The sequence below is a fragment of the Peromyscus maniculatus genome, chromosome 17, assembly GCF_049852395.1.
Source record: "Peromyscus maniculatus bairdii isolate BWxNUB_F1_BW_parent chromosome 17, HU_Pman_BW_mat_3.1, whole genome shotgun sequence".
NCBI lineage: Eukaryota > Metazoa > Chordata > Mammalia > Rodentia > Cricetidae > Peromyscus > Peromyscus maniculatus.
Window position 1 is genome coordinate 46,742,828 of NC_134868.1, and position 20,168 is coordinate 46,762,995.

At 50.6% G+C, this 20,168-nt stretch overlaps 2 protein-coding genes across 5 annotated transcripts in view; both read left to right on the top strand.

Moving 5' to 3' along the window:
• The first annotated feature begins 4,514 nt into the window (after window positions 1-4,514).
• Window positions 4,515-14,610, top strand: Pomk (protein O-mannose kinase). Of its 4 annotated transcripts, none has more exons than XM_016001507.3 (5): window positions 4,520-4,626; window positions 6,165-6,242; window positions 8,415-8,549; window positions 9,638-9,921; window positions 12,864-14,610. In XM_016001507.3, the coding sequence occupies exons 4-5, from the start codon at window positions 9,646-9,648 to the stop codon at window positions 13,632-13,634; spliced, it is 1,047 nt and encodes a 348-aa protein (XP_015856993.2). In that variant the 5' UTR covers window positions 4,520-4,626; window positions 6,165-6,242; window positions 8,415-8,549; window positions 9,638-9,645; the 3' UTR covers window positions 13,635-14,610. The 4 variants fall into 4 exon arrangements, with proteins under 4 accessions (XP_006982995.2, XP_015856993.2, XP_042118543.2 ...); XM_042262609.2 differs by having other exon boundaries at window positions 4,532-4,626; window positions 8,426-8,549; XM_076553589.1 differs by having other exon boundaries at window positions 4,532-4,626; window positions 8,426-8,549; window positions 9,763-9,921; window positions 12,864-13,999.
• Window positions 14,611-17,107: 2,497 nt separating this feature from the next.
• Window positions 17,108-20,168, top strand: part of Hgsnat (heparan-alpha-glucosaminide N-acetyltransferase) — a 30,489-nt gene continuing 27,428 nt past the window's right edge. Inside the window, exon 1 of the mRNA XM_076553590.1 lies at window positions 17,108-17,320. Within this exon, the coding sequence (XP_076409705.1) occupies window positions 17,230-17,320 (91 nt within the window). The 5' untranslated portion in view covers window positions 17,108-17,229. The remainder of the gene's footprint in view (window positions 17,321-20,168) is intronic.

Consider the following 20,168-nt stretch of genomic DNA (forward strand, 5'->3'; position numbering starts at 1 on the left):
ATCTTCTAGAAGTATACCCAGATCCATGCTATACAATAACAACAGTTCCTGCTGCCTGAACTGGAACAGGGAAACTGCCGTAGGAGGAATGAAACCAGAGTGCTGGCTGCCAGCTCCAGGTCATGCCACCTTCTTCGGAAGCATACCTGCTGTGTGGCAGCAAATCAGAGACTGAGCTAACACTTTGAGTGGGGAGAACAGGCAGTGTAGGGAGAAATGAACTTCAAAGGCTCTGAAAACGTACATCCTCGGATTTCTGTCTCTGCCGTTGACGCCACCTGCTGGAAAGGCCTTAGAGTGGCTCGGACTAAAGGATTTCAGTGTTAGAACACCCAACCACAGCTAAAGAGATCACCGTGAAGAGTTTTCTCCACCTAAAATACATTACGGTGTTATTAACATTTTAATTTTTTAACATGTTATATTAGTATTTGTCACTTGCAGATGTCCCAAATCTCTAGTTTTGTATTTGAATGCAGGGGGTTACGACAAGTCCATTGCCAATCCAGACAACCAAGTGAGATTCTGCCGTGACAAAAACAGCCAGGCATTTGATACACGCCTGTCGTTCCAGCATTCCAGAGGCTAAGAGACAGCCAGACCCTGCCTCCCATGCGCAGAGGAACTGCCTCTGTTAGTCAGTCTTCATAATCACTTTCCTGCCCTCTCCACTCTGCTATTACATCTGTGTTTGTCTCTCAACTTCCTGCCTTTCTTTACTGGGAATTTCCTGCCTTTCTTTACTGGGAATTTGTTAAAAAGATTTATCTTTAATTATGTGTGTGGGTATGAACACATGAGTGCTGGTACCCACAGAAGCCTGGGATTCCCCTAGAGCTAGGCATTGTGACCCAGGATGGGTGAAGGGACTCAAACTCAGGTCCTCTGCAAGAACAGTAACTGCTGAGCCATCCTGCCAGCCCCTTACTGGTAATGTGAATTTTAATGTTTGTTTCAAGAGTTTCATGAGTGCCTCATTCAGCATTAGTTGGGACATGAGTAGAACATTCATCATTAGCGTAGCTCTCAAAGTGGCTTATGCTGCCTGGAATCAGATGTCTCATGTGCAGGTCAGTCGGCCTCTGAGTGCTGGGGTTAAAGGCAAGTACCACCACACCCCGCATATCCAGTCCTTCTTGTTTTCACGGAGAACCCATGTCAGCTCTCCGGCCAGAGACCCAGATAGTTTCACCATCAAGAAGCAGTCGGTGCAGTCAGCCCAGCACGAAGTGCTGAGTGGAGACTGAGTGCTCACCCCTAAACGAGGCATCTTTACTGTGCACACGTGCACCCTGGCAGAGGAAAAGGAGACGGGAAGAATGTAAGGGTGCAGAGGATGGGGAGTGCCGTGGGAGGCTGTCTTCTGGACATGCCAGAGCTATTGCCCTCGTGAACTCACAGCACAAGACCAAGCCGACTAAAATTCCAGCATGGATTTGGGGGGGGAGCTTTCTTGGCCCATCCCCTCACTGAGGAGCAGTTGCCAGTTGATAGCTGTTTTGGAGGGAGAATCTTTTCTGAGGGCAAAGCCAGCGGTCTATGAAAACGGAGGAGAAGGAAAAAGACCTGGAGTTGGGAAGGGGCCATGTCGGGAAGGTGGGAGGGGTGGAGAAGGGAAATGGGGGAGGATGCGATCTTAATTCACTGTATACATGTGTCCCCAAGAATAAAGAAAAATCCCCACTTCAAACACGAGAACATCTCCACAGTTGTGCCACAGCAATGCACCTGGGTGGGCAGAGGCGTGGGGAGGCTGGTTTGGGCTTCTTGGGAGTCCAGTTCCACTGGGTGGAAAGGAAGGTTCCAGCTGGTGGCTCTGGCTCCAGCTTTCTGTTGGCTGCTGTGATGTGAGTGGCTGTGAGTGGCTGGTAAGGGAACAGAGAAAAGACAGAACAAATGTGGGGTTCCCTCCCTCTCCTGACTTAGGAATTCTCCTTCCTGCTCCATGCCTTTTTTTTTTTTTTAAGATTTTTTTAAAAATTTATTATGGATACAGTGTTTTGTCTGCATGTATGTGCAGAAGAGGGCATCAGATCTCATTACAGATGGTTGTGAGCCTCCATGTGGTTGCTGGGAATTGAACTCAGGACCTCTGGAAGAGCAGCCACTGCTCTTAACCTCTGAGCCATCTCTCCAGCCCTCTCTCCAGTCCTATTCTGCCCTATGCTTAGCCAGAAGAGTTTCAGGTTTAGAGCCATATGGAGTTCAGGTCAGAAGAAAACAGAACAAAGACATATCCTGACCAGGTTCGTGCTGTGTCAAATTCTGGCCTTCCTTGATCCACCACCAACAGCTGTGGCATTGATTCTGTCTTGACCTTGAAGCTGCGCTTTGCAGGAGAAGTTGCAGGTGTCAGCTCCATCTTTCTGGAAAGTCCCCTCCCTGGTCCTTTCTTCTTGAAATCTCTGGTTTATTGGCTTCCACTTCGTAAGAATAACATGAGGCCCTGGGTTCAACCCTCCACCACCACCACATTAAATACATTTTTTAAAGCATGGGATTGTTTCCCTACCCTTAACTTTGTTTACTTTGTTACTTTTCTGTTGCTGTGATAAAATACCCTGACAAAAGCAACGTAAGGAGAAAGGTGTGTTATTTTGGCTTCCTCTTCCAGTGGGATACAGGCCATCATTTCAAGAAGATCCAGCAGCGGGCAGGGGGAGGATGGTGGCGAGCACAGGAGATGGGCACCTGTGCTCAGGGAGCAGAGAGTGAACAGGAAGTGAGGCCTCTTTATAAAGCCTCGCATCCTCCAGCGGGGCTCCACTTCCAAAACAGTCTCACCCCCAAAGGACCACTGAAACATGGGAGCCTACGGGAGACACCTAACATTAAAACCACTACACCCATATGTTATGAGCATCTCTTCATGTCAATACATAAAAATCAACTTTTAATATTACGTGTGTGTGTGTGTGTGTGTGTGTGTGTGTGTGTGTGTGTGTGTCCATGCATGTGCATATGGAGATCAAAGGACAACTTGTGAGAATCCTTTCTCCCCTTACATCATGTGGCTCCTTGGAATTGAACTTAAGATTGTCAGGCTTGGTGGCAAGCACCCTTACCTGCTGGCCATCTCACAGGCCCCTACAGCATCATTTTTTTTTATTATAGCAAACTATACATAACACACCCTATGATCTTAGTCATTTTGTAAAAGGTGTTGAATTTTATGTGTATGGACACCTTGCCTGTATCACGTGTGCAATGCCCTCAGAGGTCAGATCCTCTGGAACTGAGTTACAGATGGTTGGAGCTGCCACGTGGGTGACGGGAACCCAGGTCCTCCGGAAGAGCAGTCAATGCTCTTAACCACTGAGCCATCTCTCCAGCCCCTATTTTAGTCATTTTCAAGTGCATTTTTCAGTGGCATCCAGCATATTTCACACGATTATGCAACCATCACCTCCAATCATCACCAGAATTTTTTCATCGTCTCCAGCAGAAACCCTGTATTCATTAAGCAGTGTTTTTAATGGCTTTAAGATATAATGCATATAATTTACTTCTGAAACTCTTACTGTTATACATGCAGGTATATTTTCTACTATCAATATTCTTGGTACTGGAGAGATGGCTCCGCAGTAAAGAACATGAGTTGCTCTTGCAGAGAACCTGAATTTAGTTCCTAGCACGCATATTGGGTGGCTCAAGCTTGCTTCTAATTCCAGCTCCAAGGGTAGCTATTATCCCTGGCCTTTGTATACTCCCCCCTCCCGCGCCCACCCCGTCCCACGTCATTCTGGGAGACAAAAGTGGCTTACAGAGTGTTTTCGTTTTGCTCCACCCCTCTGGTGCTTCCTAGATCTATGGAACCCAGGTCCTTCAGCATGCTTGGAGTTAACACTCATTGTTTGGATAATAAGCACAGATGGATTTTTTAAAATCCGCGTGCCATATTTGATTTCAAACCTGGAAAGTAGATCAGAAATAGATAATACGTATATTTTAAACAGTTAGGGTCCTGGAGAGGAGGTCTCGTTCTTAATTGAGTTATTAGGACAGGCTGTCATGATATTTGCCTGGCCCCCTCAAAACAAACAACAAATTAGGTAGTGTTAGGTCTGATTTTCTGTTTCGAAACCCTACCCCTCTCGCTTCCTATCAAGTACAGATACTAGTGTGGCACGTTGGGATCTTCTAGCCTTTTACATCACTTAAATATCCAGCTTGAGGTTTGGACCTGAAATCTGTGAAGTTAGCTTTCTGTCTCAGGTCGAAGCCCCCAAATCATCTTTACATGTAGTTTTCAAATCTAGAAGCACGGCGGGGCTCGGTCTGCAGGGGGCTGAGAATTTCATTTCGGACACATGCTCACGCTGCTGCTCTGAGGACCACCCTTTGGCAGCCACAGCTTTGCAAAGAGTGGAGATCACGAAGCAACCCTCCGAGGTTCTCAGCCCCGGGCTCCACCTGGTTGTTGCATCCTGGCATTCATTCATGCATTTGGAGAGTGGAAGCCAGAGCCAGAGCCAGAGGCTGGGTGGAGAGTGCCTGCGCGGCCGCGGGCGTCCATTGTGCGGCCACCAGGGGGCAGCCTCGCGCTCGCCTCGGGCCGCTTCCGGCCGCGCAGGCGTCGTGGGCCGCGAGCCGGATTTGGTGGTCGCCGGGTCTGGTGGTCGCCAGGTAGGCTCCGGGGGATGGTGAAGCAGGCCGGGGTTCTGCGGGACCCTTCCGAACCTGGACCCTCCGACCCAGCCCCAGGGTGGGATGACGCGGCTCTCACGGGGCTCAGCTGGGCCTTGCCGTGAAGCAGGTGGTGGCTGCGGCTCCTCCAGATGCTCACCGTGCACCCCTCCTCCGGGTACTTACCGTGCACCCACCTCCGGGTGCTCACCGTGCACCCACCTCCGGGTACTTACCGAGCACCCACCTCCGGATGATCACCGTGCACCCACCTCCGGGTGCTCACCGTGCATTCCCCCTCCGGGTGATCACCGAGCACTCCCCCTCCGGGGGCTCACCGTGCACCCACCTCCGGGGTGCTCGCCGTACATTCCCCACTCCGGGTGCTTACCGTACACACCCCGCTGGGTGCTCTCCGTGCACCCTCTTCCGGGTCTTTCTGTGCACCGGACGCTGCTACTCAACTGTGTGAGCGGAGACAGTCCGAAGTGCTCTCGCTTTCTCACCCCCTCCCTAGCCCCTTCTCACCCTCCTTCCCTCCTTTTTTGTTAAAAAGCAGTATTTAGACGTTTAGGAGTTTTGACATCCCCACCCGTTGCCTGTATAAACTAAATAGCATCCAGAATATTTAAAATAATTACCGGAAGTGAGATTTAGTCTGAATTGTATGCTAACGCCGACACCCGGAATCGTGTAAAATAGCCTGCATATTGGCAGTTCATTTAGTTGCCTTATTTTCTTTGTCTAAGCAGTGAGCATACAGCAGTTGGTCCTTTTTCACCATTATTAAGCAGCCTTGGTGTTTAAACAGTGCCAGAGCATATTCCTTTAAGGTCCAGGCAGCCAGCCGCGGTGCCCGCCCCCTCCAGTGACCACGCTGGGTTCAAGCTTGCCTCCCCTCTCAGGGCTTTGCAAGATACTGAGGAAGAGGGTGAATTTGAGGCAGCCCTTCCACATACACGGTGTAGATCATGGGGGAGTGCCTTCACCTTTGAGTCCGTCCCCTTCTCCGGGAAATGAGATCAACGGTTCTATCTACCCCTCAGAATTGTTTTGACTTTGATGTTGTGCGATACCGTGTGAACGGTTGAGTTTAAGGATGGTTGCCTTTTTCTAGGGAGATTCAGAATTATGAGGATTTAGCTAAAAGGCATAAAATGCAGTCCATAAGAAACAAATGCATTAATGGCTTGCTGATGAATGGAGATTTTTGCTTGTGGTCTGTGGTCATTCCGCACCGCACATCCTGGCTGGAGAGGGCAATGGTGGGAGGGGACACTGATGGGAGAAGACAGCGGTGGAGGAGGAGATCTTACTTCATGGCATCCTGGAAGCAGAGAGACACAGGCTGAGATCCCAGTATCTCCTTCTAGGTCATGCTGTGCAAGACCCTGGGTTGGAGCCCCAATATGCCACCCCCCAAAAAATGTTATTTTTTTAAATTGAAATATATTCAGGACAAGTACAAATTGACAAAAAAAATGAATAGATGGTCATAATTTTATTTATTTATTTTCCCTTGAAACATTTTGTTGAAGAAGGAAGATCCAATTTGCTGTGCGGAGAATGGATTGGAACAAAGAAAGGCCGTGCAGGAATCGGATGTAGAAGCCCAGGTAAGGGGTGCTGGTAGCATGTGTCATGGCGGAGTCAGGAAAGGGCAATGTGTAGGGCTGATTCTGAGTCAAGGGAGGGAGGCATTGAATCACGCCGGTTTGTGATATGAATGATGAGTGGGTTGTGTCCCCACGATAGAGTGGGGCCCCAAAGAAGGGATGTGCTGGGGAGGAAGGTCAGCAGTGGACATCCCAGACATTGAGCCTTCTGAGTGTTGGGAGAAAGATTCCGGCCACTGTATAGATTTAGGGATTGTAAGCATTTGGAGGGTTGCCAGAGGCACTGCCTGAGGGGAGGTTACCTTAGCCTCAACACCCTCGAAAACATATTCTAATCTAATGCCAGGTTTGGCCAGCTACAATCCACTGCCCTTTTTTTTTTTTTTTTTTTTTTTAATACTCCTGAACTAAGCAAGCGCTTTACCAGGTAGCTGTATTCCCGGCCACTTTTTCTTTTTCTTTTCTTTTTGAGACAGGGTTTCTCTTTGTATCTCTGACTGTCCTGTAACTCACTCTGTAGCCCAGGCTGGCCTCGAACTCACAGAGATCCACCTGCCTCTGCCTCCTGAGTGCTGGGATTAAAGGCGTACGCCGGCGCCGCCACCACCACCTGGCTTATCTTTTTATTTCTCAAAATTTTTAAAAAGATTTATTTAGTATATATACAGTGTTCTGTCTACACATATGCCTGCAGGCCAGAAGAGAGCACCAGATCTCATTACAGATGGTTGTGAGCCACCATGTGGGTGCTGGGAATTGAACTCAGGACCTCTGGAAGAGCAGTCGGTGCTCTTAACCACTGAGCCACCTTCCCAGCCCCTCCTGACCACTTTTATCTTTGTAAATGTTGGGTAAGAGATATTTTGTGAGAAAGCACAGGGGGGTTTTGTTGTTGTTGTTGTTTGTTTGTTTTTTTTGGGACAGGGTTTCTCTGTGAAGTTTTGGTGCCTGTCCTGGATCTTGCTCTGTAGACCAGGTTGGCCTCAAACTCACAGAGATCCGCCTGGCTCTGCCTCCCGAATGCTTATTTTTTTACTCTGTAGGGGCTGTTCTTACATACCCTGGCAACAGAGTTGAGTGACAGACGAGATGATACATCAGGTCATCTCTCTGCACCTCACATCAGTGATAAGGTTATCCCTTGACTTTGACACTGACTCCTAGGAAAACAACAACAACAACAACAGAAAAAAAACAAAACAAAACAAAAAAAAACAGTTGCAACCCTTTGACCTAAGGTCTAAGTTGGGACACCCCTGGTCCCTCTAAGGATTATGAAAGGTGAGCTGGAGAGATGGTTCACTGGGCACAGGTGCTTGTCAATGCAAGCCTGCTGCATCCCCAGAACCCCTTAAAGACACAAGAGGGAATCAGCTCCACAAAGTTGTCCTCTGACCTCTACATTTGCACACCGTGACGTGTGCCCACCCGTACCCACACATGGTAGACATGATAATAATTAACAACGTTTTTTAAAAAGTATGATGAAAGAGACCGGGCAGTGGTGGCGCACGCCTTTAATCCCAGCACTCGGGAGGCAGAGCAAGGCGGATCTCTGTGAGTTCGAGGCCAGCCTGGGCTACCAAGTGAGTTCCAGGAAAGGTGCAAAGCTACACAGAGAAACCCTGTCTCGAAAAACCAAAAAAAAAAAAGTATGATGAAAGAGAAACAGCCCCAGCCTGAGTGGAAACGGTTGCCACCGCTATTGTTAAGTCTCTGAAGATGGCCTGAGGGGATGAAGATGAGGGCCTCAGGTCCCTGTGGAAAGAGGAACGAGTGACCCGGATACTGCTGGGGCTGACCCGAGACTGTGGGGTGAATGCGCAGGATGGCCTCTGAATGAAACCGAGGTGACTGCAGAGTCAGGGTTTACTGAGCACAGCCTGGTGACAGCAGAAATCAATGCCAGCCTTGAATTCTGTTGTCTTAAGTGACTGAACTGTCAGTTCTAGCTTTTGGGGATTAGAAGTAGTCGTGTTGCCGGGACAACACACTTCAACCCTGTCCTCATTGGCTTAGAAACGGGAAGGGGAGGTTCCTTCTTTACTGACAAGAACTGTGTACAAGGAATAGCTTTGCGGGACAAGACTTGAAGCTGAGATATAATTCTTTTTTGTTTCGTGTCTGTGGGTGTTTGGCCTGCGCGTATGTGTGTGCACCGTGTGAATGCAGTACTTCCATAGGCCAGAAGATCTCCTGGGATGGAATCACAGAGGTCGGGAGCTGCCATGTGGGACCCAGCGCCACACTGAGGGACCCAGGCACGTGGATGGGGACCCGGCTGGGAGAAGGAAGAGACCCCTGAAGGTAGCCTTGGCCATAGTGACTCTGGGCCCCCGTGCCGCCCAATCTAACTGTCTCCTTGGAACATCTCTGTCCAGCGCTGTGAGGGACAAGCATCGTTTGCTCGAGGGTCCATCCCAGGCCTGTCCCCTTCCAGGTCCCTCTGCCCCGGTCCTTCCGCCATGGCCCTGCAGTGGCCTCTGTCCTGGATTCTTTGGGTCCCTACTGCCTGTGTCTCCCCAGTCATCCCCTCCAGAAAATATTGTCAGTTATTCTCACTCACAAGTGTGTCGACTCTTGTCCCGGATTATCGCCAGGGCCTGTTAGCTAATTTCTGCACCTCAGCCTTCCCACCCCAGAGTCACCTTATGCACCCACTACGCGTTATCTTGGCTTCTTCTCTGGGCCGTCGCTAGGGGCCAGGGTGCTCAGCTAGCCCTGTGTTCAGTCCCCTGAGCCACAAAATAGAAAGCCTAACTATTTTGTTGTTGCTGTGTTTGGGGTTCAAGCCCAGGGTCTTGCACATGCTGGAAGCTCCCTGAGCTGTGTCACCAGCTCGTTCAGGCTACCGTCCAAGGAGCACCCCAACTTCTCAGCTTCAGGAGCCCCTGGTCTGTTTCCTACGCTAGCGAAGCGTCTCTGTCCATCTTCAGTCCCAGTCCCACAACACCCATGGACACTCAGGCCGTCCACATAGTGACCGGAGGAAAAGACCAGACCCAGGCTAGATACATCCACGTTTTAGCTTGTAAGGGAGAACAGTGTTTATCAGAGCAGCTCCCGCGGTATTTTTTTGTTTGTTTGTTTGTTTGTTTTTTTGTTTTTTGAGACAGGGTTTCTTTGTGTAGCTTTGCGCCTTTCCTGGAACTCACTCTGTAGACCAGGCTGGCCTCGAACTCACGGAGATCCGCCTGGCTCTGCCTCCTGAGTGCTGGGATTAAAGGCGTGCGCCACCATTGCCCGGCTCCCGCGGTAGTTGGTGTTCGCCTTCAAGGGACACTGAGGCGGACAGAGCCCACGAGTGGCCTCAGAACACCCCCCCCCCCCCGTGGAAATCCACGTGGGCAATGGTGCCACCACCCCACCCCACCCTGTCTCCCGTTCTGTTGTAGGAACTGACATGGGACAGCAGCCTGGAAACAGGAAAGGTCTCCCCCACAGAGAAGTCCCCCGGGGCGTTGGGCTGTTGCTGGCCATGGCCCTCATGAACGTGCTCCTTTACCTCTGCCTCGACCAGTTTGTCGTCTCCCCTCGATCCGCGGAGGACCCCAGGCGCTGCCCCCACGGCTCCTTCCGGATGGGACGGATGAGAAACTGCTCGCCCTGGTTGTCCTGTGAGGAGCTGAGGACGGACGTCAGGCAGCTGAGGCGCGCGGGGGAAGGGGCCGTGAAGAGAGTAAGTGTCCGCCTTGTCCCCGGGGCCATTGTCACCGGCAGCCCTGGGGGAGCAATTTGTCTGGCACCAGCTGCCGTGGGGCCTGCTGTGTGTACCTGGGAGTCTAAGGCAAGAAGATTGCCTGGAGCCGGGCGGTGGTGGTGGTGATGGTGCATACCTCTCATCCCAGCACGTGGGAGGCAGAGGAAGACAGATCACTTGAGTTCGAGGTCAGCCTGGTCTGCAGAGCAAGTTCCAGGACAGGCAGGGCTACACTAAGAGACCCTATCTCAAAAAAAAAGAGAGAGGGAGAGGGAGAGGGAGAGGGAGAGGGAGAGGGAGAGGGAGAGGGAGAGAGAGAGAGAGAGAGAGAGAGAGAGAGAGAGAGAGAGAGAGAGAAAGAAAGAGAAAGAGAGAGAAGATTGCTTAGGGCAGGGACTTTGAAGCCAACCTGGGCAACATCACGGAATACTGGCTTAAAAACAAACAAGAGAAAAGAGCCGAGAAGAGCCTGTGTTTCTGTCCTTGGGCCAGGAGTCTCAGATCGGGAACTCTGACATAGTGAAATCATGGAGGAATATTAGTGAATCATAGTGAATTCTGGAGGAACGGAGGAGACAGGTATCTAAAGAGTACTATAAAATGGGCGGTGGGGACACTTTTTGGGAGAGGGGCTGGGGATGTTACTCAGTGAGAAGAGTGCTTGCTTTAAGGCCATCCTCGGCTGTGTAGGGCATTCAGGGCCAGCCTGTGCTACATGAGACCTTGTCTCAAAAAAAAAAAGTGTATATTTATATATACACACCTATATATACATACATATTTTTAGAAGCATGGTTAATTGTGTAGCCATTAGGCATAGATAGGAACTCCAGTTAGTATCAGGAAGAAAAGTCGTAGAATAGTAAGTAAGAAGGAAAGTGTGCTACCTAGTTGTAGAGTATACAGTCTTCAATTGCACAGTTAGGTAAGAAGATATGAAGAGGGGCTGGAGAGATGGCTCAGCCGTTAAGAGCACTGGCTGCTCTTCCAGAGGTCCTGAGTTCAATTCTTAGCAACCACATGGTGGCTCACAACCATCTGTAATGAGATCTGGCGCCCTCTTCTGGCCTGCAGGCAAAACATGCTGTATACATAATAAATAAATAAATCTAAAAAAAAAAAGAAAAAAAAAAAGAAGATATGAAGAACATGATAGACAAGAGTGAAGGAGGAGTCTGAGCTCTCTGCACCGAGCAACAGGCCTGCTCCGAGACCCATGGGTCTTCAGATACCCACCCTTGTTGGCTAATGGTCTTACGTTAGGAGCTGGGAAGACAGCAGTCTCCGCAGACAGCGTCCTCGTCCTTTCTGGGAAGCGTGTACCTTGCTGCCCGCACCGTCCTGACTCCCACAGCGGTGCTTCGCGAGGGGCCCCGCTCCCGGGGATCACCAGTCTTCCCCACCCCGTCCTGGATTCCCATCCCTGTAAAAAAACAAGCACACTTTACAGCAGCAGCTCCGTTCTCTTGATGGCCCGGTCCTCGGAAGCTGCCGCTCTTTCTCCGTTTCTGTGATGGGAAAACTCACTCACCACCCCAACTTCCCGAGCTCTCCATCGCTTTCATCCTGCCCCCGCTGTGGCTTCCACACACCAGGAAACCGCTTTTTTTGTTTTTAAGTCACCAGCTAACTGCAACTCGAATAAATACTGCTTTCCTCTTAGTCCCGTCAGCAACCGTGGACTCGGTCGCTTCTTGTCCTTAGACTCTGGTTTTCCAGAATCGCGTGCTTTTTCCGTCTTCCTCGGCCCCCTTTACTGCCTCCTCTGTCCTTGTCCCGGTTGAAGCCTGCTTCTCAGCCGGCAGCAGTGTCCAAGTAGATGGCAAAGTGTACAGACGCTTGTGGTTGTCACCGCTGGAGAGAGACGCTGTTTCTGGCCTTCGGTGGGATGGGGGCCGGGGAAGCTGCCCAACATCTTATACCTCCCAGGACAGGCCTGTCCGTCTATAGACAGCTGTCTGGACTGAACGGAGCAGTGCTGGGGCTGAGGAGACATCTCCCTGTGTCTCTAGATGTAATCTAGTATTTAGACCTAGTCTATTTTTTTGTTTGTTTGTTTTTTTGTTTTGTTTTTTGAGACAGGGTTTCTCTGTGTAGTTTTCGTGCCTGTGCTGGATCTCACGCTGTAGACCAGGCTGGCCTCGAACTCACAGAGATCCGCCTGGCTCTGCCTCCTGAGTGCTGGGATTAAAGGCGTGCGCCACCACGCGGCGACCTAGTCTAATTCTATTGCTTTTATATGTCTAATCAATTCCCAGATGGTTCTCTCTAGTCCCCATCTCTCCCCGAGTCCTAGAGCCGTACAATCAACTATTTATGTGACAGCTCTCCCTGGAGGTCTCCGAATGTCACCGTGTCCTGTGTGGACCTCTCTTGTTGGTTTGTTTTTTCTTTTGAATAGAGCCTTACTGTAGAGCCTTCAAACTCATGATCCTCCTGCCTCAGCTTCTTGAGTTTGGGGATTACAAGTAAGTGTCACTGCAGCTGGCTCAGCGTGGAATGCTTGCTCATGTCTTCCCCGAGGCCCGCTGTGCCCCCTCTGAGTCGATGGCGTCACTTTCCACCTGGTTCCTTGAGCCGTACACCTGGGAATGGTCTTGAGCCCTCCTGCCTCCTCTCTGAGCCGAGAGCAGGCTCTTTCCCACCGTGGAACATGACGGCTGGCGGGTTCCGTGTAGGCTTTGGAAGAGCCTGAGGTCTCCCCCCTGAGCCCGCTCTTCCCCTTCCCCGGCTCAGCTAGCGGTCCACCTTTCTGAGAGTTGTGTGCATCCGTCTTCGCGGTCCTGGGATGGCAGGGACCGGACCCAGTAGCCGGCTCATTCCCATGTCCCCCGCACCGCGCCTGCCTCCTAGGAGGTGTCTGTGTCTCGGCTTGCTCTGGCGCGAGCCCGGGTCTGACGTTCTCCGCGGCCCTGTTTCAGGTCTTTCTGTCCGAGTGGAAGGAACACAAAGTGGCTCTCTCGCGGCTCACCAGGCTGGAGATGAAGGACGACTTCCTCCACGGGCTGCAGATGCTGAAGTCTCTGCAGAGTGAGCGCGTAGTCACGCTGGTCGGCTATTGCGAGGAAGACGGCACCGTTCTTACCGAATATCACCCCTTAGGTTCCTTGAGCAACCTGGAAGAAACGCTAAACCTTTCAAAGTACCAGGGGGTGAACACCTGGCAGAACAGGCTCCAGCTGGCCGTGGAGTACGTGGGCATCATCAACTACCTGCACCGCAGCCCCCTGGGCACGAGGGTCATGTGCGACTCCAACGACCTGCCCAAAACATTGTCCCAGTATCTTCTCACGAGTAACTTCAGCATCGTGGCAAACGACCTGGATGCCCTGCCCCTGGTGGACCACGACTCTGGGACACTTGTGAAGTGTGGCCACAGGGAGCTCCATGGGGATTTTGTGGCACCGGAGCAGCTGTGGCCTTACGGAGAAGACACGCCCTTCCAAGATGATCTCATGCCCTCCTATGATGAGAAAATTGACATCTGGAAGATTCCGGATGTCTCCAGTTTCCTTTTGGGGCACGTGGAAGGGAGTGATATGGTCCGATTTCATTTATTTGATATCCACAAGGCATGTAAGAGCCAGATCCCCGCAGAAAGACCCACGGCTCAGGATGTTCTGGACACTTACCAGAAGGTTTTACATTCACTCAGAGACACGGTGACGTCTCAGTCAAAAGAGATGCTGTAAAGACAGGCCACTGAGTGACAGACTCGACGCCTGAGTGGCATCCCAGATCTTCTACGCTTGATGGAAGCGCTTTTGTGAACTTCGTGTCTTGTTGACTTTGGTTGTTCAGCCACACAGACTCTCCCCTGCGTCTGCCTGTACATCAGAGTGTATACTGGTCTCCTGGCAACCTGGATAGAAGTTGCCAAGCAGGGAAAACCTTGCTTTGCCATGCTTCCTGGTGAAGATGCCGAGAATCTGTGGATCTAACAGTGTTTGAAGGGAGTGATGGACCAGTAATCATGAAGACACATTGCCTACCCTGGTAACCATGTTTAAGACTGGTAGGAAGTGGAAATCTTTAAATGACCATGTGTGAAAAAACATACACTAGTTCTTCAGGGAACATTTTCTCCTAATTGAAGAAGTCCTGTCGGAAGCTGGATATATATAGCTCAGTGGCCGGGCACCTGCCTGGTTCTGTGCAAAGCCCTGGATCTGACCCGTCACATGCACGTACACATACTCAAAGACCATTTTGGGTGTCTGAAGTGCACCGCTTGTCAGGGAGGTCATTGTCAGTGTTGGGGATGATTTTCTGTGAAGCTTTCATGCTGTCTCCTTCCACTTTGCCAAGTGTGCTGTGGCAGCAGGCTCCTGAGATTGTGAATGGCTAGGAATGTTGGGGCCAGCAAGTTGAGGGAACCTTCTTGCCTGCCTTGGTTGGTGCTGACCTGGGGTTTCTGTGTGAACGTTTGATATCCACTGTCCCTCTTCAATAGAAGGTGTTGCATCTCCCTGGGTTTGCACAACTGAATACAAAAAACAAAACAAAACAAAAAAACCTGGATCCAGGAATGATGGTACACACCTGTAATTCTAGTGCTGGGAGACAGAGTGGAGGAACTAAGAGTTCAGGGCTATCATGGGCTGTACCATGACCCTGCTCATCCATACAACCAACACCCCACCCCCCAAATAAAAAAGGTCTCTCCCATGGTGCTGACATCCTTATTTGGGGAGACATGAGAGATGTGTTGTGTATTCATGGTCACTCATGATGTGCCCCTGTCTTCCCCTGAACCTGAGCAGGCAGCAGAGTCACGTGGAGTCACAGATGGGGGCCACCTCAGAGTCTCTACCTTCGCAGGGGCCAGAGCGAAGCCCACGAATTTCCATTTGTGACTGGTTCACCATGCCCTAACGTTTCATTTCCTTTCTCCTCCGGGGATCACCATCCGAGACACATTTCCCCCTGGAGAAGGGGATACCACAGGCAAAGGAAGTAGGTGGATCATGCTGTGCTGTCTTCTGTAGCCTGTGGCTGACTAGGGGGTGAGCGTACCCCTTGTGTCTGAACTGTCACTGAGACGTGCACAGGGTTCTCCATTTACTTAGGGTTGCTTGTCTTACAAAAACTCCACCAAAGCTCACTGGCTTCAAGATATTAACAAGTGTTGGCCAGGATGTGGAGTGATTGGACCCCTCACTGTGTTGCTAGTGGGGACTTAACAGTGCAGAGGCATGTTGGGAAAAAGTCAGAACGGTTAAAGAGAATTATCACGTGACCCAGCAATCCTTCCAAGTGTATACCCAGGAAGACTGAAATCCTGAAAACATGTTTACATTATCCATGAACACTGATGGTACAATTATTGATAGTAGACAAATAGAAAATAACCCAAGTGTTCGTCAGTCACTTTATATATCTCCATATAGTAGAATATTATTCAGCCTTAAACAATTACTTTTTTTTTTTTTTTTTTTTCGAGACAGGGTTTCTCTGTGTAGTTTTGGCGCCTGTCCTGGATCTCGCTCTGTAGACCAGGCTGGCCTCAAACTCACTGAAATTGGCCTGGCTCTGCCTCCCGAGTGCTGGGATTAAAGGTGTGCGCCACCGCTGCCTGGCCAAGAATGACATTTTTTCCGCATGCTGCAGTGAGCAAGCCTTAAAAACAGACTGGGTGGAAGAAGCTGCTCATGGAAGATGGCATGTTACACAATTCTACCTGGACCATCCAGGTCTAAAACCGTAGTAACAGGAAGATGAGTGTGTGTGTGAAGGGCTGGTAGCAGGGCAGGGTGGAAGAAGGGGAATTGACTTCTGACTTCTGTTGGAAGTGATGACGGTGCGCTGAGATCACACAACGGGAGATGTTTGTCTCCCCGCTGCGTTGTATCCAAAGGGAAAAACTGAAAAGATTGACCAGGAGGCTGAAAGTTTCTGGGCCTCTCCCTTGATGAGGGCAATTGTGGTCAACCTCAGGGGTAGTTACAATGGAGTGATCTGGGGAAGTACAGAGTCCAGAGAGGACACTGAATACAAGAGAGGATGTAAAACACAAAATCCTAATTCCTTGTCCTACTTCAGAGACACCTTTCCGCACCCTAAGGAGGAACTGACACTTGACACAGACTCGAAAAAGAAATACCAGAAGGGAAGCGAAATGGGATAACCACATTGCTATAACTGGTAAAATGTGTGCTATGTGCCTCTACATGCTGCTGCAGATGGGCTTTAAATGCTCCAAAAGTCTTGGTTGGCATGATTTTTTTTAAATTCCCACCAAAAAAAAAAAATATATATATATATATATATATATATATATATATATATATATATATATAATTATTTCAGGTGTGGAAGGGAGAAGCCAAAAACCCTAAAAATAAGTAACAACACACATGACTGTATAAGTGACATGCATAGGATCCCCTGGAACTGGAGTTACAGGTGGTTGTGAGCCCCCTGGTGTGGGTGCTGGGAACTGAACCTGGGTCCTCTGCAAGATCAGTAAGCATTCTTCTAGCATCAGGAGCAGCTATATGAAGGTCTGATCATTTGCACTGCGCAGTGTGATCCTGTCCCATCTATGGCCATTTGGATTGCTCACGCAATTTTGCAACTAGAAACAATTTTGTCACAAATTGTGCCTGTTCTCTTTCACAAGTGATCGTTTCTCTGGGAATACAGACAGCCGTGTGGATCTGCAGAGTCCTCATCCCTGGGCACCTCTAACTTCTGCAGAAGATTAACAGCAGCCTCTTCAGGCTGTCGGCTACAGGAGACCTTTTAGGGGGTGTATCTTTCCCTCTAGTTAGTGAACGCCTAGAGCTTGTGCGTGTGCGGGGGAGGCTCTTGTTTGATACCCAGGAATCTCCTAGAAAGTAGACAGAGACCTGTAACACCCATTTGCACATTGAAAGGCTAGGATGCAAGAATTTAGAATGCTGCTCAGGAAGGTGGTGAGGTGAATGAAGGGAAGCAAAGGCCACTCTTCTGGATGTTTCTCCCCACAGAACGGAAACACTGCGCAAAGGCTAGAAAACAGCCAGGCAGCACGCACTCTGTGGCGCTAAGCATGGCACGAGCTGGGCACACACTCTCCCTCTGAGCGGGGCGGGGCTAGGGAAGACAGGGGCGGGGTCTACGGAGGCTCGGCCACGCCCTCCCCTGCGGGACCGCGGCGGTGACGACACCGGAGCGGCCATGAAGGGCGGGTCGAGCTCGCGCAGGCGCCCGGCGGAGGAGCGCAGCCCGGCCGCGGGGACCGAGGAGCGCAGCCCGGCCGCGGGGACCGAGGAGCGCAGCTCCCCGACGGAGGCGGCAGGCGGCATGGGCGCGGGCCCGGTGCTGGCCGCGCTGCTGCTGGCCGGCTCGGTGCTGAGCGCCGCGCTGCTGGCCCCCGGCCGCCGGGCGGAGGCAGGTGAGCGAGCGACCGACCGCGCGCGCGGGCTCGGGGCAGCGGGAACCGAGCGTGGGCCTGCCCGGGACGTCCCCACGACCCCCGGGGCACAGGACCTGAGCGAGGCACCGGGTCCGCCTTGGGGTGGCTCGCAGTGCGGGCGGCGTCGCCGCGGGAGCTGCGACCCCGGCAGCCCGGGCCGGCCTGGCTTCCCAGGTTCGGTTGCTGGAGCCCTGGGTGGGTGCTCAGTCTGTCTCCGAATTCACCAGGGGAAAGGGTGGGGGGAATGGAAATTCTCGACCCCTGCTTCTCAGGACCCCAGGGTCCTGCAGGACCATTTCACAAACTCCCCGAGCTAGTTTGGCTGGAGGACGGAGGCAAGGGGACAAACCCCCTTTGCGCATTGTTTTGGATAGGGCCTGTCATCCTGCGAGCTGTGTCGCCTGCCTCTTCCCCACCATCCACCCCCTTTTCCGTATCAGAACTTGGATGGGGTGACTGTGTGAAACACACCCCTCCACCTTCCAAACTTTAAAAAAAATATTGAAATAATGCAAAAAAAAAAAAAAGTACAAAGGAAGGTGTAAGAATTCAGGACTTTAGGAGTCTTGTTGGGAGGAGAGGTTTTAAAAAGTCGTGCAGAGTTTGGAGTCTGGTCAGGGTCTTTGAACTTTTGGTTGCTGTTGTTTTTGAAGCTTCCTGGGCAATTCTGATGTTCAGTTAGGACTCGGTATAGTCCAGAGTCACATAGTAACAATGGCCAGAGTTTTGCTAGTCTAGAACCCACGAGGGAAACCGGAGCATGAAATGCACCCCTAAAGTTAATGAAGGAATCACGAAGGGATGCTGAAGTGTGGAGAAACGATGAACAGGTGCACAGGGAGTTATACTAAACTGGAAAAGGAAGACCGTCAGAAACGCACGATAGACTGGAGAGATGTCTCCAGGTTAAGTGTACTGGCTACTCTTCCAGACAACCCGAGTTCGATTCCCAGCACCCATACGGCAGCTCACAACCACATATGACTCAACTTCTAGGGGTTCAGATGCTGTCTTCTGGCCTCTTCGGGACCAGGCATTCATGTGGTATATATACATGCATGCAGGCAAGGCACCTAAACACACTTTAAAAAAAAATTAACAGGAGAAATGAAAAAGAAAATTACGACAAAGATAAAACAAACAACAAAAAACCCCTAAGAATACCTGGGTTTAGGAAAGGCATTAAATAAGCATTCCAACAACTCTCAGGATAGGAAAATAGTCACTCGGGAACATTTGGAGGACATGTTCAAATTCAGTTTTCTTTTTATCAACTGCAAAGTGAGGGAGACATCCAAAGGCTAGTTGAGAACCAGAGGGCTACAAAGCAGATACAATTCCTCTCTGGAGTGTGGTAAGCTAGACATTAGCTGCTACAGCTGACTGGCCTCCACTTAGACCTGCCTGCTAGCAGGTCCTGACTGGTTGGTTGATTTCTCTAGGCCTCACAGTGGTGCCTGCCTGGAGCTCCAGCTGTTTGGGAGACTGAGGCAGAAGGAACCCTTGAACCCGACAGTTCAAGGTCAATCATTGCAATGCAGAGAAACGCCAGCTGGAAGAAAAAAAAAAAAAGGACACTAATATATTGTATAAGACTTTTGGGATGTGGCACATGGTTAGAAAGTCATTGCCAGCCCCACTGAATAGGACTGGAATTTCACAGTACTTTTGAGGTTGTATTAAAACTCATGAAAGACTACTTGGGTTGGGGACCTTCACTCATGAAAGTTCATTCTCTAGGTCCTTTGTAAATAAATAAATAAACAAACAAACAAATAAATAAATAACATACAAGGCTGACAAAATGTCTCGGCACTAAAGCGTGTTGTCAAGCCCGACTCCTGAGTTCAGTGCCTGAAGTCCACATGGTGAGGGGAGAAGACACCCCAGTCCCTCAGTGATTATCATCTTTGTGCCACCCTCAGGATGTCACCTAGCCAGCCAGCTGTGACCTGGACCCCTTGAAGGAATGCTGAAGCCGAGAGTCTTTCTACCCTTGAGTCTTCCTCACAGACTTCTTACCCCTTCCCAATGTGCTTGAAAGCTGGAAGGAGATTCAGAATCCCCCACTGGAAAGATGAGGCGCAGGAGGTCTTAAAATATTAAGAGGCAGACTGGCCCAGGAGTCTTGCCCGCCTGTATGTGTGAGTTGGGAGGGAGGTAGGCAGGATGCATTTCTTGTTTCTTTTACTGCGCCAGTCAGTGTAAGTGGGATTTTGTTGCAGTTATTAGGATCCCAAGATTATAGGCCTGGCATCCGCCCTTGGCTTTGCTTAGCCTTGGGTTGGAGACTGTTGGAGTGGCTTCAGCAGACAACTGTTAAGTGCAGGAGGGTGTAGCACTTGGGGTCCGATCATCTCCTATCAGCTATGATGCTGGGAGAGCTGGATGACGCCTCCACATGTAGGTGCAGCAGGCGGTTCAGGCAGGACTGTTTCTAGATGGTGTCGCCCAAAGGAGCGTGGCCATGTCCCGGCTGCTTGTTGCCGTGCATCAAGTGCTGGTGGTCAGGTTGGGCACCCTGATTGGATCTTGACCTTGGTTCGCCTTCTCAGTGAGGTCACTGGGTGATGGTCTTGCCTGTCAGGGTTTTCATATACATCTGCATCTGGGTGTCTCCTCATTTGATGTTTATGTGTATGGGTGTTTTGCCTGCCTGTGTGTCTCTGCCGGAAGAGGATGTCAGATCTCCTGGAACTGCAGTGGCAGGTGGTTGTGAGGTTGTCATATGGGTGCTGGGAGTCGAACTAGTGTCTTCTGGAAGAGCGCTTAATGGCTGAGCCATCTCTCCAGCCTTTGATGTCTCCTGTTGCCTCCTTGGAGAGAG